Consider the following 26,724-nt stretch of genomic DNA (forward strand, 5'->3'; position numbering starts at 1 on the left):
TAGTGCGGAAACGTGTAATTGGGAGTTGATTTTAATCAACTCTCCTATGCACTTACTCGGGCAAACCGAAAGTGAAACAGTGTTTGGACCTAAGCACAAATCAATACCGCTGACAACACTTAGTTCCTGAAAATAATCGATATATTCAGATGCAATATATTCTGAAGCATTGTTTTTCAAGAAAACCTATTTATTAATACCATGAAAATAATAAGATTTTAAATGGTACAAACACGTAGATATTTTTTGAAGTCGTATGTATTCATATGCTAGACTTCAATATACTAGTCTCGTTCAACCAGACGCTCGGATGTCTCCGTTAATATCCAACAAAACAAAGAGTCTCTCTTGCTTGTCGGAGAAACTGGAGTTCAGTCTTGCCTGGATCCATCCAATTTCTCAGAAATATTTCGATTACTGATTCTACATGCCATGCAAAATTACATATCGATGATTTACAAATAAATGATGATCGATAAAATCAAGTCCCGGCAGTACTTCAGTACTTTGATTTTTTTATCGCATTTAAAAGGTAAGACACGTGATGCGCAAGGCTAATGCATAGAATATCTATGCGCTTTTATTGCAAGAGTATCAAACAGTGACTACCATCTATTTCAGTCACATTCCATCCAAAGTATGAAATAGAACTGAGTTTTGTAACCACCAAGATGTTAGATGTTTTAGTTTTTTGTCATCTTACAGCACTTGGTGGTGTGATTTCAGGAATGAGCAACTGTCCAGGTGTCCTAAATAAGGTTATGGGAAAAAGGTTGCCCATCAGCTGGCCAAGAATTGAAAAGAACATTGGTTTCCAAATGTGTCTCAGAAAATGTGAGGCGATGTCCTATTGCCTGTCCATTAACTTTAATCGTGTTTTGTTGTAGTGTGAGCTCAACGATCGGAAGAAAAATGACACAAATGATCTAGTGGATGACGGAAACTACTTTTATGCCGAAACTGTCGTAAGTAGAATGAATACTTTTACTGTATTTTGCTTAAAAATTGTTCTTTTTTATGCTAAAACATCTCTTTAATAAAACTGTGAACCAAGAGCAAAAGCATATATAAAAAAAACCCACCTAACTTTATTTATTTTATAAAGATTGATAAACAAGTTCTACAACTTATATCATTATCTCTCGTTGGCACGGATGTTAAAGTGAGAGATTCATTAATGTGGGAAGAAGCCGGAGTACCTGGAGAGAAACTACGTGTCCAGGCGGGCGACCGCCATACCCTATCACATACAACCACCGTCGATCACGGGGATCGAACTCGGTTCGCAGCGGAGAAAAGCGAGTGCATTTTCCACTACGCTACTTGGACACATAAATCCAAAAAAAGATTTTCAGATTTTGTAATGTGTTGTTTAAATATATTTCGTCATGAAAACAATAAATGATTTTCGATAGATTCTTTTTGTAGATAGTTGGGCTTTTGTAAGGCGCTTTGAAAAACAAATCCTTAATATATATGAGCTAGAACAGTATGTTTTATTCTTTTATAGAGGACAGACCACCACAGTAACCTTTGTGGAGAAGAGATTTGCAACAATTACTCCACATGTATTACAATGCCAGGGAATAAGAAAGTTTGCATTGAAACAGGTACTGTAAACGTTTTACATTTCGCTGTGTTTCTTTTTAGTGATGTTGGCTTTCGCATAATCTAGTCAAACATGAACATGTAAATAAACATATAAAGAAATCCGGATATAAAATTCCGAGCGAATTCGTTGCAAAACCATTTCTCTCCCAATATCGTAAACGCTAAATAAAATACGTGTAGTGTCTAGAGTACATGCATAATAAAATAAATAAAAGGAATAAAACGAAGTCAGTCCAATTTATCATTCACAATTACTGTGAAAAATTTGCGACAATTTAAAAAGGAAGAGGATCTTAAAACGAAAAACATACCTCGTAATTGTTTGATCATGAGTGAAAGGACAGTTTAAATTTGCTATCAATAAATTTTAAATGACATTAACGTAATACATGTATATTGATTAAACTGTAAAGATATGTACATGTATATACAAAAGGTATATCTCTGTGCATTGTGTATTGTTATATTTATAGAATTAATGTTGAATTGAAAAGTATTTTATCTCTATCTCAAAGACAGTTTAGTGTGTGACAGTGTTCATGTTATAAAGTTTTTTTGAGTGGATATGCGCTGTATGTACACTGTTAGAAGAGGGAGTTCAACATATCTTCGTTAGCTAAGGATGCCTGACCTGCACCGCTCCTCATGAACCCTTGGCTAATTGCACTATTAAAAGTCTGGATATTTTCCCTTGATTTCATTGGAGTTTACTGAAACTGTTCGACCAATCAAAAATGCATAACGTATCTGATTTAATCGACAATGTTTTCGTACTGTTTATTCACGAATGTCTCAAACACGAATCGCTCTAATCCCTTTTTTCCAGTCGATCCTTCTGTGTGCGCCTTAATAATACTGTGGGACGTAAAAAGATGACGCAATTAAAATTAAGTGCATTTGACTGTGTATCACTAGGGACATGCATTCATACATTATGGATTTACTGCTCATAGTCTTTGAATAAATTTGATCTGTAAGGAACATTTCACATTATTCCTATTTATTGAACACATTTGACATTAAAGAGACAGTACGGCGCATCTTATCAAAAAACCGACTTGAAAATTTTTTCCGATCGGGTTCGGTATTTTTGTACTACTCATGAATGTATAAACTTTCAGAAAATTACAGAGTACTCCATGAAATAAATCTAATTATTTCCTTAAAATTAATTATTACGTATAACCTATCACATAAATACATTGCAAGGTGTTCGGGGTTCAGCCCTCTATACTATTACGCATGCGTATTTACTGTAAACAAAACACATGCAGGGCTCGCAAAGAATCTCCTGGACAGATTTGTAGATAAAATATGTCTTTTCTACTTCTCATAGGTAATAACTGTTCAAAGTTTTTAAAATAACCACAATTATTATTTTGTAAGCATGTGTTTTTCGTGTTTATCATAGGAGTTGCTACAACCTAAATTTATTTTTATACATGAGGCCCCTTAAGGGGTTATTTGACATATATATATCTATTCATTTTAAAATGAACCTGAATTGGTTAACCATTTATAAATTATCGAGTAAGAAAGGATGTGTTTCATTTAAAGATTCGCTTTAACCTCGTTTTCCATATGCATGATGACCGTAGTGGGACAAAGATCTTGTAGTTTTCAGCACGTGTCAATTACTGTCAATCAAAGTCCACGTGGTACAAATACACGATATAAGATAATTCCCGTTTGTACGACCCTTGACTTTCCGGAATCTCATAATTATGTTAATTAAGTATGTGAAATGAATTTTCATGTATTTCAACTATTACAATAAACGTTATTTCTTATTTCCTAACTATACAATGTGTAAATCTGAAGTTATTCACACATGTGTTTTCAGCTGTACTGTCTCTTTAAATAGCACTTTCATTTTATTGAAATAAATCCTTACGAATGTTGCCATTACTGCATTGTGAAGATAAAGGTCGGCATCCCTCATCATTTCGCTGACTTAGCCTGGGAGATAACGTAAGAAAGAAAATAATAAATCATGACTTTTACTAGCATGCCAAGGGTTCGTGAGGAGCTGTGAGGATCAGAAACCCTTGGCTACCAGTTCAAAAACTGATTAATATTTCGTATTATTTTATATTGAAAAAGATTGTTCAGAATCAGCGCCAGGTATACCAAACGGAAAAATTGTCCAGCGAACTTATACTCCAGATTTAATAACCTACAGATGCAATGGTTCTATCCAAACCACGTGTTGCCCTCCTGGCGGGAAATGGGCATCTCTTGATTACCGATGCGAATGGCGTAAGCACAAATTAATCTTTTGCCATTGAACAAATTACATATGTACAAAATTACTATCGAGGAAAACGTATGATAAAAAAATCCAATAGTTTAATTATTGATCTTTTTTATAGACTGTTAAAAAAGATACACTGCAAAGTGAATTAAACCAGCGACTTCATAGTTTGAGTATTTCTAAATATCAAATTAAAAAAATCTTAAGATATTGATTAGTAAAGCAGTTATTGTTTTACCGTATTATATACAAAATGCCAACGTTTTGCAATATAACATGAAAGTTTGGCATTTTCCGCGAAAGTTACACGTTTATTCGCGAACATTTTGCGTTGATTAGCGAAGTTAACGTGATTATTCCCGAGAAGTGTCGCGTTCATTAATTCCTGAGAGTTGCCTTTATTCGAAACTGTTCTAGCATTGGACATGAGCCCAGGGACTTGTTTAAAAAAAAAGAAAGGATTAAATCAATAACAACGAATTTTTGATAACCTTCACATGTGATTTAATTGCATTGCAATTGACTTTAAACTATTTGTTTGTCTTCTGTCAACAAATCTGTTTAGACGAATACAACCTACTGCTGAATTACACTTTACCTAAGAATTCCAAGATGTTAATTTAAAGATGATGCTAATCATAATCCTTTAGAAACCACCAGGCTGGTTGGTTCCAATGTATCCTTCGAGGGACGAGTGGAAGTCTACTTAAATGGATCCTGGGGAACTGTCTGTGATGATTATTTTGAAATGACGGAAGCCAATGTCGTTTGTTCGAGTTTGGGATACCCCGGGTACGTATACTTTAGCGTTTAGTTGTCTTGAATGCGTGTTTTTGTTCTAGTCCTGATCAAATCACAATATTTACCAAACTGCACTTACTGTTTAAATACAGTGTTTGTATGCAAAGCGAGTTTTCAAATGACAACAACTACAAATAATTGATACATCTTTTGAACGACAAATAAACCAATAAATAAATTACCAGATCAATATTTTAAATCAATGAAAAAAGATCGAAGCTGTGTTTTTTGCAAAAATCTTTTAAAATTCCAAAATAACGTTAAGCTAGCAACATGAACATTCTTATCTAAAGCTTTATTTGCCGAAGGGCATTGTGCTATCACGTACAATTGCTTAATATTTTTAACAGTATGACATCAAAATTTTCTATCCTATAGCTGTAAAAAGTACATATATGTAACATGAAAATCATTTTTTTTAAGTAACTAAGAAACCTTTTCAATTTTTTCTCTACACTACAAAAATTGTACATTTTACGCGCTAAATTACATTCTTTCACTTCGCTATTGCCAACTTATACTGTGGTTTCATTCGTAGTCCTTTAGCATCATTAAGTAGATTTCGTTTTGAAGGAGATCAACGATTAACGTGTTCATCGAAGAAATAACATGTGATGAACTTGTATTGGTAGAGCAATTATCATTATACATGTATATTTTAGTTTACCTTGCATTAACTCACCATTGTTCTCCAAATGGCATCTTTTTTGTGTGATGTAATATTCTTGTGTGAAAAAAATGTCTAAAGTCAGTACTAGATATAATAGTGCTCCAGCCATTGTTGATTAATAGCTACTGATAGTCGATAGTCAAATCTTAAAATTAATATTTAAAGTTGAAATTTACGGCATTTGTATTGGAATTTGTGAATACTTTTAAATGCCAAAAAAAGGTGACCCCCCCCCAAAAAAAAAAAATCATTTCTGAATATACATTGTGCAAGCATTAAACAAAATACATTTACAAATATTTTCCTATCAGTGCTTTGCAGGTACGTCCAAGTGCTGCATTTGGAGAGGGTAGCGGGAAAATATTGATGGATGATGTAGCTTGTTTGTCCAGCGAGATATCAATACTGGATTGTGCTTATGTTAACTCTAGATCACATGACTGCGAACATTACGAAGATGTTGGAGTAATTTGCGAACAACAGTTTGACTTAGTGAAACAATTTCTTCCTTCGGACAACTGCAAAAGAATACTGATATAAAAAATAACGTTGTCTTAAGAAGCAACGATGTCGATTGAAATTGCGACAAACCATTCTTTGCAGTTGCTGTATTATTGCATTTATTTAATAAACTTATGCTTCTAAACAGTGGATTTAATGACAAAAATAATTTTGAACTCTCGAGTGGTGCGACTATTTCTCTTCATGGATTGTATTATGTAGATTTAACATTACTGGCGGGACAAATTCTTTAATAAAATAACAGTCATAGATGTTTACTTAATGTTGTTATTTCTATGTATTTAGTATAAATGTGAAAATACAGGTAAAAAATTAAAAAAAAATTAAGTTTGGCATCGAATTTCATACATTGAAAACTCACTCTTACAAAATGAAACCGTTCTTCTATGTAAGTTGAAATGGCATTGTGTTTTTACTTACACTTGTTTATTAGTCCCCTACCGGTTTTCACCGGAGGGGACTATAGCTTTCCTCTGCGTCCGTCAGTCCGTCTGTCCGTCCGTCTGTCTGTCCGTCCGTCCGTCTGTCTCACATCAGTTTTCCACACTTTTTTCTTTATGCGAGGAATAATATGAAATTTGTTGAACAGCTTCAAAATGTCAAACTACAGATCAAGTTTATACTTTTGTAGTGTCTGGTTGACATATTTTCGAGAAAATTTTTTTTTATATCCCAATTTTTTAATGTTCGGGTTCGTTATCGGGCTCGGTGTGTATTGAATAAATGAGGAAAGTATGTAGTAAGTAATAGTATCGTGCATTACTTGGACCATTCCTTTTATTGTTTCTAACAAACAAAAAGGTTCTGTAAAATAGTGTCAAGCATTGTGTTTTAAATCTAATCGACGGGATTTTTTGTATTATTACAATCGGGTTCGTTATCGGTTTGGTCTGTTGATTCGGGGTACAGAAGACGGTAAGAAATGATATTCTGCATAACAGTGCATTGTTTTCATAAATTTCTACAAACCGGTAGGGGACGTGCGTTACTTATGCAATACTCTCAGATTGCTTGTTTCATATCATAATGCAAACTGAAAAGGCCCAAAGAAATATTTTAACTAAACATGTATATACCTTTTGACAGGTTTTGATTTTGTGATGATTCCACGCAAAAATAATCTAAGTACATGTTTCATACCACAAACAATGAAATTTCGCTGATTCCAAATGAATTCCTTATGATTATAAGATGCAACACTTTTCTCGAACATCATGTTAATATATGAACGATTCTTCCATATTTCATATATTCTGGTCCAAACAATGTCAACTTAAAAATGACCTCATCTGATAAATGTATTATACTTACGATTTGAATACAACTCACTCCAGTTAACTGTTTTGGAGACAGATAAATTTGTCATATGGAATGCATTAATACTCACCATTACCAGAATAGGTTGTAGAGACAATTGTCCTTTTTAAATTAAATAATATAATCATGAAAACTAACAAAGATAAATTGAAAAATACTTTTCACTAAATCTCGTGGTACTTGGAAAAAGTTTTCAAACATATACCTAGATTATTGTATTTGGTAACGTTGTAAAAGTGCAAGGTAACTGAAATGAAGCAGAACGACCGAAAAAATATTCACGAGAAAAAAAAACCCATAAAAAATGTTAAAAGTAAAATGCCTCGGGTCGTCCAATTCATGACATTATAAACAGTGTTCGTCTTATAAACGTTTCACATAAGACCAACATTACCTCCTATGTTTCACCGAAAGGCATTTCCAAACTAACTTGATGAAATCGAAAAGTCACCGCAAAATAAATAGGAAATCAACTTGTTAAATAAATAAACATGTCTTTAAAATTGATTTAACAATAATCAACTTAAAAAGTGACAACGTGTATTAAAACACCTATAATAAATGATTATATCAACGGTAAGTTATTTTATAATGTTGAGGTGTAAATATGTTTTGGTTTGACAATATTTTATTGTATATTTACACAATGGGATTTACATATCCTTACCGGATGTAACTTTATTGTAAAAATAATGCTGCCGTCAAACCATAAGCGCGTGCCATAATAATTGTGAAATGAAAACAAAATGAATATAAAACATTCCCATAGAATTGAATGTTTTCGGTACTCCATAAATGCATGTAAGGAAACATATTTGCTAATGTAAATATTGATAATTGTTCAGGGGGATGTGCGGCCATCTTTTACAATTGAGCAGAAAAATGTCAACATTTTCTAAACTGCTTTGTTTTTGTCCAAAACTTGTTGTTGTTAAAAGATACAAAAGCAATAAATTGACGTTCCACATGTTATTTTGTATGCAAATTACGCAAACAAAGGCAAAACAGTGCATTTTCAAATTCCTTTTAACTGCATGTTGTTAGACTAAACTTTTAGGTTAAAAAATATGAAAAAATATGAAAGAAAGTCAATAGCGTTCACTCTACAACCACATGTTTACAAAATAAAATCAAAGCTTGCTTGCTTATTTAAGTTTAGACTTTGTCTCAAATGAGGGTATCCTATTCTTAAAATGAATCTCAAAAACCATTGCACGAGATATTTTTGTCTGTGTCTATGAAGGTATATTAGAGTTATATTTTTATTGAAAAATATATGTTTATATTTTCTTTAAAGCAATTAATTAGCTGCTTTGTTTGACAGTTGTCTTTAGTAATTAAAAAGGCATTGGTCTGTTCTTTTACGCATTATTTGCATACAAAACAAAATGTAGAATATTATATACAGTGCCTATGTCTTTTGGCAACAGTTTTGGTCAGTTACAAGCCAGTTCAAGAAATGTTTACATTTTTATCTTCAAATGTAAAAGATGCCCGCATATCCCCTTAACGAATAATTTAGTTCTTATTTCTCAGAATACGTCACTTTCTACGAGGCCTATAGTCTAACTTTCGCCTTATTTACAGCAAGAAAGGAGTAGAAACGCACATCATCAAAACAAGGAAAAGTTATTTCTAATCAAGTGGTCAATTTGAAATCCCTTCTGCTTCAGATGAAAGGCTCTAACTAATATTGTAGAAAAAACAACTTTGGAAAATTGACAATGTTCAGTTGAATTTCGAACAAGTTAGTTACTGAATGTAACGCAACATAAGTTGAATCAAAAGCAATATTTCAATATAAGTTTCTTTATATTCTTTTAATTTGTTCGTGTGCAGTAACCATTGACTGCATTTTGTTTTAAAATCATTGAAATATTAGTTTCAAGTTTAAGAGAACTTAAGAAAGACTATAATGAAATGAATAATATAATATTTTAATATGATAAAGTAATCTTTGTGATGCATTTTCATCTTTTATATTGACTTTTAAAGGAAAAAAAAAACAATCAAAGAAGTTCAGTCTGAATAAATCCAATTTAACATATCTAACAAATAGCATTTGAAAGTGATTATTCTATTTTGAAACTTGTTTTGTTTTAAATCTTTTAATCATTAGGTATGCGTCCATGTTTCCTTCTATGGAGGAATAAAAGCTCTTTTGGAACCAATGCATGGAAGTGATATAAAAGAATGAAAAAATTAAACTACAAGTCTGTTTCCATGTACAAAAATTTGATTTATTGATCTAACGAAACGAAACTTTGAAATGGTCTATTGTCACGAAATACAATAAATGTAGAATAATGGTATAGTGCATCATGATATATTTTCTAGAGGTGCGCTGGAACGATAAATCGCTGGTTATTTCAGTTGAACCTGTCAATGAGCGGACATTTTTGTTAACCTCTATTTCTTCACAAAATTTCAGCTTGATAATCTGCATAAAAAGATTGATTTAAAAAATGGCAAATGGAAGCTCAATACCTTTGATAAAGCTTCGGTTTACGATTTTATTTCAAGTCTGTCAAATATTTAACTGGCTAATTTTGGGGATCGGTAAATATCAATTGTCAATGTGCAGTTCTTAAATTAGAGTTCCAGCAATATATTTTAAAAAATTCAATTCAATAAAAAAGAAAAGGAAAACCCCTTTTTACCTGTTACGCTAAAGGACAGGAATAAATGGTTGTAAACAATTTGAATTAACGCAGAAATTTTCCTAAAATTTTGCATGATTTTTTTCCCATCCCCCCATTTCATTTTCAAGTTTTTTCCCATTACAAAATTGTCTGCTTGGTGTATCTTTCGTGTAACAGAAGGAGATGTGTAATTAAGATAAGATTTTATTAGTATTGATATTCGTTTCGTTTTTCAATGTAAGTATTTTTTACATTTCCATATTAAAAAAGGTCAAAAATATAACACATATGATAAAAAAGAAACAATCGTTAAATATAAACCTTTAGATACAGTTTTTTTCTTAAAAAGCGTGGCTATTCTGTGCTTGTCTAATTTTCATTGGTTCCTTACATTTTTAATTCATCACACAATAGTTTCATGTTAATTATTCAATTTAATAAAGAAATGATAAACACCCTCTTTGAGCGTTACATACATGTAACACGTTTAATGAATGAAAAGTCCTGAAGTCATGTTTGAAAAGAAAATCAATGGGACGATAAAAATTCATTCATTGTTCAAAACACTTAACCTCTTGTTAATTGTACAATAAAACTCAATATATTGCCTCTTTGAGCATGACATCTTATGCTGAAATAAAATTTGTAAAGAAACAAAGCACAAACAGAATTTCATGTATCTGTTTTACCTTTAACAGAAACACTGAAAATTTATAACAGTTTTAGAGGTTGGATAGAGCTTTTTCTTTTTTAACATTTTTAACTTGTTTTGCATTAAAATCGATAGAATTGCAACCACGTGATTGTACATCTATGTTGTGCCAGTAGTACATCAGAATACACTAACAATGGTCAGAACAAGCTTGCATTTTCTAAGATCGAAGTGAAACTGTGCAATCATTATTATATTAGTGGCTTTAGTTCTGTATTATGTATAGTAGTATGTGAATTAGCATCTCTCGGTTTTGTGACATCCAAGTTGAACTGTTTTCAACCGATCGAAAACGAAATCATAGGAAAAAAGGTTGCCTATCAACAGGCCTAGAATTGAAAATATCATTGCTTGTCTCAGAAAATTTGAGGCGATTGTCTTCTTGTCTGCCTGTTTAGTTCAATCATGTTTTGTTGGAGTGTGAGCTCAATGACCGCAGGAAAAATGACAAAATGGTTAAGTGTACGACGATAACTATTTCTATGCTGATACAATCGTAATTTCATTGCATAAATCAACAAAAAAAAAAAAACTCATCAAAACGACCAATTTCCTCTTGACAGACAATGACTGCGTCGACTATTATCATAAATCATAAAACTAATATTCATTACAATTGGAGAAGTCAAGATTTTCAGTGAGTAACTTTGCTATCAGGGAAATAAAGCGATTGTTTGTAATAGATAGTCCATACACTGCTGAATATGAAATTTTAAAATCTAATTATTTAGAACAACTTGCATATCTGACTCATCTTCTTCTATAAAGAACGTGTGAGGACAAGAGATTTGCAAAAAATTACACCGTATGCATCATTTTATAGGGATTAGAAAAGGTTGCAATGAAACGTGTATTAAAATAACACTATTTTACGCGGAGGAATTTCACTTTTTATGGAATAAAAAAAAGTGCAATGAAAAATGTATTAAAATAGCACCAATTTACGCGGGTGAGTTTATGAAAAAAATATGTTGCCGAAATATTGAATCATTTAGGATGTGTTTAAAATTCGACAGTACCAACCAAAAACAACCTAACACCAAATCTGACCCCAAAAGATGACCCTGCTCAGTGTCTAGTCGGGGTCTGCCTTTTAAGAATTTGCCTTTGGTTTGGGTCTGTTTTGTATCCGTTCAGGGTCTGCTATGGATATATCCAGGGTTAACCCTTGGGGCTAGCTTAACACACAGAGTTTAAGTGTGAAGCAGATCCGTATTTTCAAAATACATGTGTAGAGACATTTTGGTTATTTTATCAGTAGTTATATGGATCTGCTTTTAAAATCGGTGTCTTCTTTCATTGTCCGCTCTAGGTCAGCTCGCCATAGCAGACCTGAAATAGACCTTTCACTCGGTTGGGGTCTGTGTTCTGTTAGTTTTGGTCAGGTCGGTACAGTATGAACCAGGCAAATTTTCCTCCAAAACATACTTAGATTACAATTATCAATCCACAAATTCATTGTTAATTAGAAACATATTTCAGGAAATGTTCACTTACATGATTAACGTTTGGAAAATTGGAAAATTTGACCTATGATACCACATATCTTTAAATCAATGTACCACACGTCATTACTAAAGGAATACATATCTTTTTTTCTTGATCATTTGTTATTTTTTTGTTTTGGTTCATTTTAAAAATATGATTGTTACTTTACGTGTTTTAAGAAATGTGACGAACAACTGCAATCAGTTGGACAGTTGGTAAAATAAATATATTGAAAAAAAGATCAATATTCGATAATGATGAATTTTATTTAAAAGATGTATGATATAACTATTATTCAAAATTGCACTGTCAAATCATTTATCAATTTTTGTTTAATGTGAAACGTAAAGATCGGTTTCATTTTTTCGCAAATGAGGGTCGATCATTTTTCATTCATAAGAGAGTGAATTATCCCACCCTTTCAAAGAAAATTGTGCATGTACATATTACCTGTCTTCTCTGATAAAAAATAAAAGCAAAAAAAAATGTTTTCAGTTAATGGTTAAGGTTGAAAATACTGCATCTCGGATATGTGTAAAAATTCCAACTTGGATCTTGGAAGTATTTCTGTTCGGAATAGTCTTATAACATGTTGACTTTTTCATGTATCAAACACTTTAAATATATAAGTAACATACATTTTAAGAATATACTTCATCATACGTCTGGCGTTTTGTCACAAAAGCGGTAAAAGTCAAAACATAATGAATTATCCCCCTTGAATTTGACATTTGCTGCAGCTCCCAGTGAAGGAAAGAAGAGAACATCTCAAATAATGAACATGAAATTGAGCAACCTATTGGCAAGCACTTGTCCACATAATATGAATTTAAAAACTTGAAACCTAGCAAGCAAAAATCTTCAGGACAGACTGGCAACAATTTAAAAGCACTCGAAATGTCCATTTTGGTCATTAATGCACCCCCCCCCCATCTCCTGAATCAGTGACAAGGCTTGATCAATTGTAGAGTACGACACCGAACAATATTGCTGATCAATGTGATCATTGATACTATTACCCACTGGGTGTGATAAATTAGAAATCATACGCCAACCACCTTGCTTTTGTTGGGAGGATGCCAATAGGATTACACCACAAATTCGAAACAAGTTGACAGGGAAAGGGGCTTAAAATTCTACCAAATTTTATTTCTTTATTTTTTCATGTAACTCAACAGTATGTTTTTCTGCAGATATCATGTTTTTAAATTAAACCTTTTTTCTAATGCCTGTATTTTGAAGCAAAAACCCATTTTTAAACCCAGTTGATAAAACTGTTGCTATATCTTTATTTTGGTAATATGCCAATAAAGAATCGAAGATAGATGTATTGATTGGATATGCCATAACTTATGTAACAAGTTAAATGTTGCTTTGCCGTCCTGTGGTTTGTTGTTGGAATTAAAAAATTTCGAACGAGCAGGTGCATTTTTGGGAATTTTATTAGATTGATTTTTCCTGAAGCAGTTAATGGAAGATTATATGCATTACATGTAATGCACTGATGCAAATACTCGCAATATTGTTTCTGACAAACACCTTCATAATTGTATGCATAACATTTCAAATACCTACGAGTTGTCTGATTTGACAATTTGGTTTTATTAAATGTTTGCATATAAAACAACCACAGTTCAGCATCAATAGATCCCCAGCTTAAAGAGGAGTCTACAGACTTCTTTAAGCAAAATTGCACATTATAATCCAACCAATTAAAATATTAACAAATCTGATATTTTTCGTTTTACATCATGGAAAATAATGTATGTGATGTGTTAACCTTAAATACCTTTGAGATATTTATTATCTGTACAATGCGAGGTAACTCTAAGATATTAGTCGCGATGGTTTGTATTCGCTTTGTTCCTTTCAACTACCTACTTTCACAACCCCATGCACACAGTGGCTCCCATCAAATATTATAAAAAGAAAGAGATCACCCATCCCAAAAAAAAGAAAAAAAAAATCAACCGAAAAAACCAAAACCAAACAAAACAAAAAAACCCCAAAACGAAGACCCCAACACCCCCCTCCCCCCCCCAAAAAAAAACAAAAACAAAAACAAAACAAAACAAAAAGCTAACAAATATAATTTAATCTACAAGTTCCGGCAGAATGAAGAAGTACCGACATGTCATTTTCTTTTCTCTGTTTTTTCTTCCCATTCTAAAATCATTTATCCATACAACAACAATAATAAAAAAATCAAAGCAATTCCACGAGTAGCAAAATTTTCAATTAATTAAAACATGCTGCATTACTCCTTAATCAATGGGATATTCTCATACTTATGAATTGAATAAAAAGGATATTTGACATCTACAAAACTCAATTGAGGAGACTGGGTGGCCACAAAATTACCAATCAGATCTATGTTAAATACTTGGATATAACAATATGTTTTTTCTTAGCTATAAACTATTATGTTAAGAAAAAATCCATATTAAGGTAACTTCATACTCGTAAAAATCTCTGATAAAATTTGAAAAACAGAACTGATTTAAACTTAATAGACTTAAATTTCATCAATTATTAGAAAAAATATACATGTCATCACACTTTTTGAGATGTCTGATAAACATAAACTAGATCATATTTTAGCATCATAAACCAATACTTTTTTTTGTTAAAAGTAAAATCTTTGTAGACAGAAACTTGTTTATCTTTTTAAATTTTATTGTCAACTGTGTTAGAAAACTAAAACTACAAACACATTTTAAAATTAGTTGTTGGATTTAGAAAAATTATAGCATTTAGACATACACATCAGAGAAAAGTCAGAAAAAAGTTATTTCCCCTAAGCATAAATAAAATGTATAAAAAATTGGAAATTTAGAATAAAATTAAGCTGCAAAAATATCTTAAACTTAACAGCATTTTAATTACCTCCCTGTGATTATATTCACATAAAATAAATACAACTGTCTTAAACAAATTTTAAAGAATTCAAAGTTTTACAATAAAGTATCACTTTATCTACTTTGAATTTAAATAACTTTCCGTATCTTTATGCATATGCATTCGAACTCATGATCTGCGGTTCACAAGCCTGATACTTTAACCACTGAGCTATGACGATATACACCTAAATCGATTGATACAAACAGTTAAACAAAACATTTAAATCGCAAACTTGTGAAGTAGTATCTTTAAAAGTATAAGTCTTGGAGTAGTGAAGTACCTTAAATCGATATCCGTGAAATCACTAACTGTATTATTTCTTTTACATATTTTGTTTGTCTAAAATTAAACATAGCATTGTAATTAACATATGCTTGCTCTATTAAACCATTTGGTTTCATCCCAGTAACAGTCACACGAGCATCCAATATGGCGGCGACCCGACAAGGCAATTAAAATTAAAAGTAAAAATAAATCTTTTTTGAACTAATTAGATATACCTTGTGGATTGCATGTCTCTCCATTAAATTGTGTCAAATATGCGCTGATTTCCTTCCACATTAGCAACAAAATAATCAATTATTCGATGCATGTATTTTACGCTATCCTATTCCTTTCTCATAAATAAAAAGTGTAGTGTATGATATCATTACAAACAGTAGAATTCTTTAGAGGTTTCTATATTCTAGAAGACTGGCCAGGACATACTTTAAAACCCGGCCTGGCTTCAAAGTTGGCCTAAAAATTGGATTGGCCCGAATTTTTGGTCTTGCAGCAAAAATTGGCCTGTCCTCAAATTTGGCATATATACCAAAATTTTAGGCCTCAATTTTATTTTTTAATTTTCTTTACATATTTTATGATTTTATTGATTTATAATTGATTTATTCATAATACACAATAAACATCCCACTTGTTGTTTTAGTGTCTTATAATGATAGTCTATTGAAAATTAAAGTTACAATTGAAGATATAGTACTAGCAATGTAAATTTAAAATTTTGATTCAGTCTGTTTTAAATTCTAAAGAACTTAATAAAGTGATTTTGCCCTGTCATTATATAGCTTTGGGGTGTTTTTTGACAGTTTGTTATTGTCATTTTTCATTCAATCGCCCAAACTGCTCTCAGGATTGGACTTGATCAATGTAACTCTTCCTATATTAATGACTTCTTTGAAAAAATGATAATAAAAGAGACTAATATTTATATATTTTAATCATATTCAAAGGTTACAAAATGTTTGACTTTGTTCAAATTCTGATAATTCCCCACAGGAGAAAAATTGTTTTCTTAGTATACAACGACACATGCATGAAACCATACTCTAATCAAGAGGTGATGCATGGTAGATGACCATTTCTGAATCAAATTATATCGAAGGATGCAATGTTGTAGTCATTCATTGTGTTACGTTGATGTTCATTTTTAATTGTATCGATTGCAATGTTTATATGAAAATACATCGCACATGTTGAATAATTAATGTGACAGAAAAACTTAACAAAAAACAAACAATCGAAAATATGCAACAGTATATTGCATTTGTTTTTGTGTCGAAACGATGCCTTGATGCTCTAAGCAAGTTTGTCATTGAATCGATATTTTTGTATAGTAAAACAAAATCTCATCTCCCCTTATGAATATTTAATAGTTTCACGTAAAATTTAATATGGATTCTCAAAATTCTTAAATCAATTTGTCAAAAATTGTAACTTAACTTATAGCAGAAATTGAGATGAGCAGTATTTTATTTGGAGAAATGACATTTTGTACTATTGATTACATATTAATATCTACAAAGTTAGCTACATGTTACAGTATTGAATCACATATCGATTTTAAATCCTAAATAGCAAATCACCTAAACATTACTTATCTTCACTAAAAATGGAAAAAATACAAGTTCCATGTAAAACCAGTACAATGTTTGATATAAATGTTACATATAGCATTTTTGCGAATCACATTATCATCAATGTTTCGCAGATAAAAAATGTTATTAGTAATAATTGCAACGCAACGTGGACCCCCTCTCATGAAAGAAAAACTCGTTCAATGTTTGCAAATAACTCCGACATCTTCGGAATGGTCACAGTTATGTGACGTTATATAGCCACAGTCCAATATTGTTGCCTCATTAGATACACAACTCACGTCATCCATTAAAATATCCCCGGTGCCGCTTCCATATTTATGAGTTACCTGTAATGCACTGGAAAGAAAATATAACGCATCAGATACAGCATCATGTCGAACATGATCATATATATTGACCAAATATGTTAAGAGGATAAAACACAATTAACAATCTCCAATCCCCGGCAATGTTCGATAACTCTTAATTATCAGGATTTTTTTGTTCGTATAATAAATCTGCCTTTTACATTGACAAATTTAATTAGTCTCGAAGTGTTAATATTACGCAAAGTAGTTCAACGAACTGCTTGGCTTAGTGGTTTCACGGATACCTACTATATAGAGGTACAAAGGTTCGAACCACCGATGCACCGTTGCAACCTTTTATGCTAATTTGATCTCTACTTGTATATGTTATTTATTCCATTTTATTCATCGTTACCAAATTTGCAATAACTTCGCAAAATGCATGGATACCATTAAAAAAATTCTTTCGATTTTATTTCAGTTATAAAGTTTGAAGGGTTAATAACATTTTTCTGATGAAAAAAAAATACTTTGAGGCTGAGGATCGGAGAACCTTAAGTTCTAAAAATTTATAATAGTTATCTTCTTAATACTTACGTTATATATTACACTTTCTGCCCTACAAATTACAGTGTAAGTGACAAAGAAATAAAATTCTTATTTTGAACGTCTTTAATAATTATTATTTGTTTAAGCAGAATTATAATAGAGTCTTATAAGAAAAAATGCCAACACAAATATTTCACAATGACATTAAATATTTCATTTTTTTTTTTAATTTGATTAAATATGAAAAGAAGAGAATAGAAGAAAAGTTAATATTAAACATTCAAGTTTCAAATGGAAAATTTTCTTTTACTTTATAAAAGTTCATGCTTTAAGGTATCCGACCCATATTAGGACCAAATTTTTCCAACCATGAATATCCATCATGTATTAAATACTTTGACATTTTTTAAAGCATTTAAGAGTAGAAAAAGAATTACCGAGAGAAATTTTCAAAAATATTATTAACTAAGCAGTAATTAATTAATGAAGATTGCATTAAGGTATATGGAGACAAGTACATTTTATAAAATAAAAAAGTAATTACTAGGAATATCAAAAAATGCTTTGGTTGAAAGATGTATTTTATCATTAGGAATTCAAAAACTATTGAAAATAAATTTTATACCGTGTAGATTTTTTTTAGAATTAATTTTCATAGAACTAATGCAAAGGTGGACAACTCTTCAAAAAAAGGAAGAGGTCATTAATTAGGTCACAATCCACTCTTACATAGTGATACTTAAATAGGAGAATTATGTCCAAGTATACTGAGTATTTGGCCCATACATATCTGTTATGCACCCAGGTTCATTGAATCTGAGCCTATTATGGATCGGATACCTTAAAAATTATACATAGAATGGTAGTTCTGACGGAAAATTTAATTTGTTGACGATCCAGTCTTATTCAACAAACTTTACTTACCCTGGAAATCCCAAACTTCTACAAACGACATTGGCATCGGTTATTTCAAAATAATCATCACAGACAGTTCCCCAGGATCCATATAAGAAGACTTCCACTCGTCCTTCAAAGGGCACATTGGAACCAACCAGCCTGGTGTAACCTAAGATCAGATATAAGCATTTAAGTTTTATAAAATTTTCTTTGAAAGTAATTTGGCAGGTGAAAGGCATTGTTTGATATTATTGCAAATCGTTTTGCAATAATTTTTTAATTGATTGTTGCAACCAATGAAATGTATTGCATATAAAAGCTTGTTTTTATTACTGTGTTTATTTATTTATTTTTTTTTTTGTAAAATGAAACTGTTACTTGGTTTTTTGTATACGTTTTATGAATGAGCAAACTGTTTGTGTTTGTTACTGAATCGATTATTGAAACTCATCTCATATCACCTATTTTTAATTGAATAATGTATATAAATTTACTTTCTTTCTATTTTTTTTTAATCAAACGGCATAATTTGATTTTCTTCTACGTTTTCCTTTTGATTAAACACTGTTGTTTTCCTATTTATTTGTAACAAAGGACAGAAAAGACCGGAAAGAAATCTTTAACCATATCACCAAGTTTCTCAAATCACACTGATAAACTGTAAATATGGTTTTTTTGCGCAGTGTCTTTTTTCGCCCTCTATAACTTGCAAACGATTTCAATCTGTCTTAATTCGCCCGACGCGGTTTGAAATAGATATTCTTACTGAAAAAACAGTTATTCGATATTCTTTTGCATGCGCAGTTTTAAATCGCCTTCTGACAACAAAGGCAAAAAGGGCGAAAATACAATGGAGGCGAAAATGTCCCAGTGTACAGTAGCTTGGTAACATTGATTTGTTAATTACAAACTTTCAATCTATCAAACTAAAAAATAAAATGTATCCCTAGGATATGACTTACTGCTCATAGTTAACATTTACAAAACTATTTGGGACTTTCTAACATATATCCATCAAACTATGCAAAGAAAGCACAATGAAAAGATAAAATATTTAATTAATATAACTTGCAGAATACCTTATATATTTACTGTATTCAATAATTTATGCATCAACCTTTTGGTTATACAGTATAGAAATCAGTCAAAATGTGTTACTTACTTATTGAACAACGGTAATCTAGAGGTGACCAACCCCAGCCTTCAGTACAATTAATGGTTTGTTTCGAACCATGACTGATGTAGTTCGGATCACAACCATAAGTAATGGACGCCGGAGAATATGTCCGCTGAACAATGTGTCCGTTTGGTATTACTGGTGTTGTTTCAGAGCAATTTTCTTGAAAATAAAATGGTAGCAAATTATATATATACAACTGTATAATCAATTATCAGCAAAAAAGGTTAAATAAATAAAAAAACCCAATAATTTGTTTTAGTTTCAATATGTTTTCCCCTCTGTAACTTAAACAGGTTGCGTGGCTTTCTGTCATGCTTTTAATCATATATGATATAAAATTTTAATAGGTTGGCAAGGAAAATGCCATTGATAACAAGATATGACAAATAAAAAACTATTTGAGTCCTTTTAATATTTCATTAACAAAATTTGAGACTATGCTCAATGTCTAAGGCAGTTTTAAATACAATTAATATATTTATCCACAAAATGACGTACACGTATATTTGCACATTTACTATTCAAGATATTTTAAATTTTAATTACACAACAAGTAAATTAAAAAGTTGCGTACTATGTTCACATCGGTAATCAAGAGGTGACCATTTCCCGCCATTGGAACAGTAAATGGTTTGGGTGGTACCATAACCGATGAAGTTCTTGTTACAACCATAAGTAATGGATGCCGGAGAATATGTCCGCTGAACAATGTTTCCATTTTGTATTACTGGTGTTGTTTGAGAGCAATTTTCTTGAAAATAAAATGGTAGCAAGAAATTCATATATAACTGTATAATTAATTTTCAGCATAAAAGGTTAGCTATATAAAGCAAAGTTCTGACGTACTGACGGGAGTTGATTTTATCGATCCTTATTTATTTTAAAATCAACTTATCTTGCGTGGCAATTAATTAATTTTTAGTCTGTATTTAAATTATGCACTTTTATATAATATGAATTTTGATTAGACTTTTTTCAGACAAGAATTTAGAGAAACCTCATATGAATCATGTTATGTAATATTTAAAGATAGATCTCAAACTACTGTAGTTTCATCAATATTCGTTGAATACCAATTTTCGTGGATTTTGTTTTTAAGTTGATCCATGAAATTAAATGTTCATTGAAATGCAATTTTTATTAACATTTTGTATTGATGGGGTCATTGGCCACGAATTTACATACCCTTGAAAGTGTGATTTTCACTTTATCCACGAAAATTGATACCCTTGAATATTAATGAAACCACAGTATGTATTAGTAATCGAAACAATTCTAAAAATTGTATGGATCCAAGCACTATTGATATTTAACTCCAGTCTCGTTCAACCAGACGCTGAGCTGTCTCCATTAATATCCGACAAGCAAGAGAGCACATCTGTTTGTCGGAGATTTACGGAGACAGCCGAGCTTTTGGTTGAACGAGATTATATTAAACTCTGGCGCAGAGACTACATAAATATCTAAATTGTTCGTATTATAAATCTTACTATTTTCAAAGTGTTTATAGATAAGTTTCCTTGAAAAACAATGCTTCAGCATACATTACATCGAATTTTTCCATTATATTCAAGAACTAAGACTTGTCAGCGGTGATGATTTGTGCTTAGGTCCAAACACTGTTTCACTTTCGGCTTGCCAGAGTGACTGCATAGGAGAGTTGATTAAAATCAACTCCCAAAAATCAATAAAAATTGAAAAACTGATTTTTTTTCCAGTTACTAGTAAATAAACATGTAAGAATAGTTTTTACATTTTAACTTGTGAAATCAAAGTTTAAAATCCAAGGTTTTTATAAACAAAACTATGAAAAAACTAGCAATTTTTATGTTTAGTTTTCCAAAACAATACAATGTACTTTGTTTTAGTTTCAATATTGTTCTCTCCCCTGTAGCTAAAACAGGTTGCGTGGTCTTCTGTCATGCTTTTTATGACACAACGATAACAGGATATGACACATTGATAACAAGATTTGACAAATAAAAGATTATTTGAGTCCCTTTAATATTTCATTCACAACATTTGAGACTATCCTTAAAATCTAAGGCAATTTTAAACACGATCAAATTTTAATAACATAACAAGTAAATTAAAAAGTTGCGTACTATGTTCACATCGGTAATCAAGAGGTGACCATTTCCCGCCAATAGAACAGTTAATGGTTTGGGTGGTACCATAACCGATGAAGTCCTTGTTACAACCATAAGTAATGGACGCCGGAGAATATGTCCGCTGAACAATGTTTCCGTTTGATATCTCTGGAGCTGATTCGGAACACTCTTTTCAATTGAGTAAAATGTTTACACGTAATACATGTACAACAAAATAAAGTCAATATGATCAAAGTTTTAAAAGAGAAAAAAAAACCCTTTCACTATTCATAAAGTATTTTGAATATATAAGCGTATTTTCGCTATTACTTTTGGTATTTTTATCATTATATTTTCAATAACATATCAATTAAATAAATGTATTTAAATCATTTACCCTTTTTTTGTATTTTATACAGTACAACTTGCAGTTTATGATACCTGTTTCAATGCAAATTTTTCTATTCCCTGCCATCGTAACACATGTAGAGTAGTTGTTGCAAACCGTATCGCCACAAACGTTACTCTTATGATCTGTCCTCTGTTGAAGAAATAAGACGGCGTCATTTATTATGAATAGATGAATAAATTTTCGGAAAATAAATTATGAAAACAACAAATTTGTCATATCTTAAACAAAAATTTAAATAAAGGTTAATGACGTAATGGAACAAATCGGATTTAAATCTATCAAATTTATGTTACTTACAACTGTTTCAGCATAAAAATAGCTATCATCGTCCACTAGATCATTTGTGTCATTTTTCTTCCTCTCATTGAGCTCACACTCCAAGAAAACACGATTAAAGTTAATGGACAGGCAATAGGACATCGCCTCACATTTTCTGAGACACATTTGGAAACCAATGTTCTTCTCAACTCTAGGCCACTTGACAGGCAATCTCTTTCCTATTACTTTATCTTGGTTAACTGGGCAACTGCCAATTTCGGACATCACAACACCAAGTTCTCCTATTTGAATAAGAATTATAAAAGCTAGCATAATTAAGCTTGCCAAAATTCAATTTGATTATAAGCGATGCGAAAGCTCGTGTAAAAATGACAGCCAGAGTTTAAAGTCAACGCATAGATAGTAAATCAAATATGAATTATCAATACCCGCGCATGTGCAATTAATGGTTTGTCTTCTTTTCTGATAAGTGCGGTTTTATGCAATTTTTGCCCCCCCAAAATCAAAGTTGTAGAAAGAGCTTTAAAATAAGATGAAAGATAGTTAAAATCATATTGGAAATAAAAGTGTAAAAGATTATCAACACAGTGATGTCATAACGTAGAAATGACGTCATGAATATTGCATTATTTTGATAAATTGATGTTTTGTAGCAAAATAAGGGTGTTTTCCGATGGTTTTTCGACTGGGAAACATCGAGCGCAGGCTTGCTCAAGTACCATTTTTTAGTATAATATGTATAACTATCTGAAGAAAAACATATGTTAAAATTGCACTTGAGCAGACCTGCGCTCTATACTTCCGAATGCAAAATATTGAGCAAAAATGAGAATATCTTCATTTGTTTGCAACTTTGCGGGAATTAAGTCGCTTAGATGACGTCATAGATAAAAAGCGAGTGAGCAATAATGACTAAAATCAAGATTAAATTTATAGGCATCCTCTTTACAATGATTTGTGAAGATTTCATTCTTATACGATACTATTTAAAAATTGGTTGAAATCGGGGGCAGATATTTGACCAAACCGCACATAGTCCTTTGACAAATAAATTATGAAGTGTAAAATCTTGAATATTTCTCGTAAAAGTTTTAAAAAAATGGTATATGGGTATAAATGTACATGTACAATGTGTGATGCTTATTTAAATTGCACTTAATTCAAATTGTACTAATAACAACAGAAAATGACAAAGATATCAAATGTAAAGTATATTCATAAAAACTTAAAATTATAGTTTTAGTCAAAAATTTTAAGTAACCGTTTAACTGAACATTTTGCTGGAGCATGTCTATCTATTGAAATAATCATGCAGTTTACAGCCAAATTATGCAAACGTTCACAGTACAAATGCCACAGAAAAGATTAAATCAAAGTACTGATAGTACTGTTAGACGGTGGCGCCGTTTGAAAGTGGCATATTACATGTATGATATTTAGTAATTATGGTTGTCGAAAATCCAAAGCCACTATCCCATACATGTACTAATACTTAACGCTTACCCGCACAACTGGTCGTGAGTTTTCTACATGAATAATTCTGTGGAAATTGTAGTTGTGATCACAATCCACACTTTACAAATGTTGTCGTCTCTCTTTATCGTCATCTTTTGAGGAAAACCCATAGATTTATCACAGTAGCCTTTGTAGTATAGAAGTTTGTATCTTTATGTTTGTATCTATATCAGTTGACATTAAAACTCCGTTTTAGGTAATACATGTACTACATGTTTGTATTTTGATTGCCCAAGAATGACTTATTAAATATGTGGGTTGCCACCACATATTGAATGAATAATTAAAATCAAATCCAAAGCGATTTCATCACAGTACGCCCAAATATTTGATTGTATAAAGAAGGGGATTTTTGGGGGGTTTTCCCTTTTGACATTTGGGTTGACCCCATAAAGGGGAACAACTTTTGAAAAGTGTGGATTTGGATATAATAAATGGATAAAATACTTATCAGGTTTTTACTGATTATTTGGTAGACATGTAGTATGTTTATTGTCCCTCTCGACAGCATTTTCCGTTAATTTCTTCACGGGGAAAAAGTTGCAGTTTTGTGAACCATCAACTTGCTTTTGTCTTCATAGTCAGTTGATACATTTAGGTTTAGAAAACAGAATAGTTTACAAGAACCTGTTTGATAAAACTGGTATTGCTTGTCATCATGAAACAGAAGAGTCAATCAATATTTTATCTTTGACTTTAGTGGATCCATTTGCTCACAGCGAAAGCGAATAAAAATTTGAAAAAAAATATCATACAATAGACAGTCGCGGCAGTTTTATTAATCATTAATTGTATTTAGCTATAGATTCATTCAAATCATTTGAATGGATTTGCGAAAGTCACATGTATATTTTATCGCTTCTCAGTACACTTTAACTCGCATAATTTACTTGCTACATTAAACTCTTCTAGTAAACTTACAACAAATATTGATTAATTATTCAAAATTAGTTTTCAAAAAAACCAAACAAACAAAATCCAAGTTGAACGCATGTTTTTCTGACCGTACAGCTGTGTATATAAATATCATTTTATTCTTTGCATGTACTATATACACTATATCTAGGGTTCGCAAATCCCAGCAATATTTCCGGAAAGCTATAGTTCTGTAGCCCAGCGGAAAACAGTCATCTATGAAGCACATTTTTTGCCTTCATGTTTCATTATTTATCGCAAATATAGCATGGATGTATACGCAATGGCTGATGTAGCATTTCGTTGAGTGATAACACTTTCTAACCGTTGTGTATTTCGATTGCGAGTCGCAACAAACTGGCGCATTTATATATAAGGCCTGCCTATTATGGAAACAAATGTCGAAGAAAGCTCATAATAGAGTTGTACTCGCGAGATAAAAATTATTTGAGAACAAAAGGGGCGATATTTACGTACATGTGTAATAATGTTATCTGTTAGTGAAAAAATCCCCCCAAAACCAAAGAAAAGGTTCTTTAATAGCAGAGACGTCGACGGGCGCATATGGATTAAAGTCACAGAATGAGATTGTACTTCGCTCATCAAATTGCGTTATTCAGTTTATTGCGAAAAAAATCGTCAGAAACTGGTTAGTGAACAAAACTATTATCTCTTACATTACTGTTCACAATGTACAATAAATGTATATGGAATATTGCATGAGTTAAACCGATTGTTTTTTCTCACAAAAAAAGCTAGCGTTTGCTGCAAATTATTTAGAGATACACGAGCTGACACGCCGTGAAATCCATAAGACGTTTTCAGGCACGTAGCATCGTTTTTGAAAGTGGGGGGGGGGGCAGACTCATCCAAAAAAATCTTGACAAGCAAAAAAAAAAAAAAAAAAAAAAAAGGAAGCTTTTAAGTTTCCCAAAATCTTCAAAATCCTAATCCGGGGGGGGGGGGGGGGAGGGACTATATAACTTCATTTTCACTACTCATTTCCTTATTTTCATATCAATTTTTTACATACTCCCACAAACAAGTGGGGGGGGGGGGGGGCAACTCCATGATTATTCCATTTTTTATATGTAAATTTTTAAAAACTTGTTGCTGCGAAAAAAAGTGGGGGGGGGGGGGGGGGTATGCTACATGCCTGGTTTTACAGCATATGTCTTCAATCCCTTATTTGCTTACAAAAAATCTGAACTGAAAATCTTTGAAACATCGTAAAATGTGGTTTGTTTAAATATGTAAAATTGTAAAATGGCGACTCGGTTTGCACGTGAATTTTACAATCCGAGGTCGATCGATTAGCGTGTTTGAGAAAAAGTCAGTAGCAAGTAAAGCGTCAAATTCAGTAGTAAATATTGTCTGATGAATATTGAGGTTCCTGTAATAAAATTGATGTTCCTACAGACTGAGTGGGTTACAAAATAAGGTTCATGTAAATCACAGGTCAGTCCAAAATTAAACACATTTGTATCGTAAATTTCAAGTTTTTTGTATGTTTGGAAACACATGCACACTTGTAGAAGAAAGTGTGCCATTGATCGGTTGAAGTTCAATAAAATGTAATTTATGTAATATTTATTGTCAGTATCTGTTGTGAATTCTTTGGAATAAGCTACAACAAATAAATATTCTGCCTCAACTAAAACTAATGCGTTGAAAAATTGCTTGTTTAAATAGTGTGTTTCTGACAATTGTTTACATCATAAAAAACAAGAAGCGATTATTGTGAAATCTCTTAGCAAATTATCGCAGTGATATAGTTTATGCAGCCCTGATACAGAGTTTAACGT

General features: G+C 31.7%; 1 protein-coding gene and 1 pseudogene across 2 annotated transcripts; one reads left to right on the forward strand and one right to left on the reverse strand.

Annotated features, from left to right (window-relative positions):
* The first annotated feature begins 601 nt into the window (after nucleotides 1–601).
* LOC128184012 (lysyl oxidase homolog 2-like) lies at nucleotides 602–6,067 on the forward strand (annotated as a pseudogene).
* A 10,136-nt stretch (nucleotides 6,068–16,203) lies between these two features.
* Nucleotides 16,204–24,179, reverse strand: LOC128184010 (soluble scavenger receptor cysteine-rich domain-containing protein SSC5D-like). Of its 2 annotated transcripts, XM_052853282.1 has the most exons (8): nucleotides 23,993–24,179; nucleotides 22,508–22,770; nucleotides 22,240–22,339; nucleotides 21,814–21,987; nucleotides 20,283–20,459; nucleotides 19,691–19,867; nucleotides 18,556–18,697; nucleotides 16,204–17,131 (listed from the first exon to the last, which is right to left on the reverse strand). In XM_052853282.1, the coding sequence occupies exons 2-8, from the start codon at nucleotides 22,751–22,753 to the stop codon at nucleotides 16,972–16,974; spliced, it is 1,176 nt and encodes a 391-aa protein (XP_052709242.1). In that variant the 5' UTR covers nucleotides 22,754–22,770; nucleotides 23,993–24,179; the 3' UTR covers nucleotides 16,204–16,971. The 2 variants fall into 2 exon arrangements, with proteins under 2 accessions (XP_052709242.1, XP_052709241.1); XM_052853281.1 differs by lacking the exon at nucleotides 23,993–24,179 and having other exon boundaries at nucleotides 22,508–22,841.
* Nucleotides 24,180–26,724: the final 2,545 nt, after the last annotated feature.

The sequence above is a fragment of the Crassostrea angulata genome, chromosome 5 (genome assembly GCF_025612915.1).
Source record: "Crassostrea angulata isolate pt1a10 chromosome 5, ASM2561291v2, whole genome shotgun sequence".
Taxonomy (NCBI): Eukaryota; Metazoa; Mollusca; class Bivalvia; order Ostreida; family Ostreidae; genus Magallana; species Magallana angulata.

Bases quoted from the DNA above. Each gene is read 5' to 3' on its own strand.
- LOC128184010 (XM_052853281.1), bottom strand. From the start codon at position 22,801: ATGCTAGCTTTTATAATTCTTATTCAAATAGGAGAACTTGGTGTTGTG. The intron at 20,460-21,813 runs GTACGCAACTTT...TTTATTTTCAAG, and splicing joins TGATTACCGATGTGAACATA to AAAATTGCTCTCAAACAACA. The intron at 19,868-20,282 runs GTACGCAACTTT...TTTATTTTCAAG, and splicing joins TGATTACCGATGTGAACATA to AAAATTGCTCTGAAACAACA.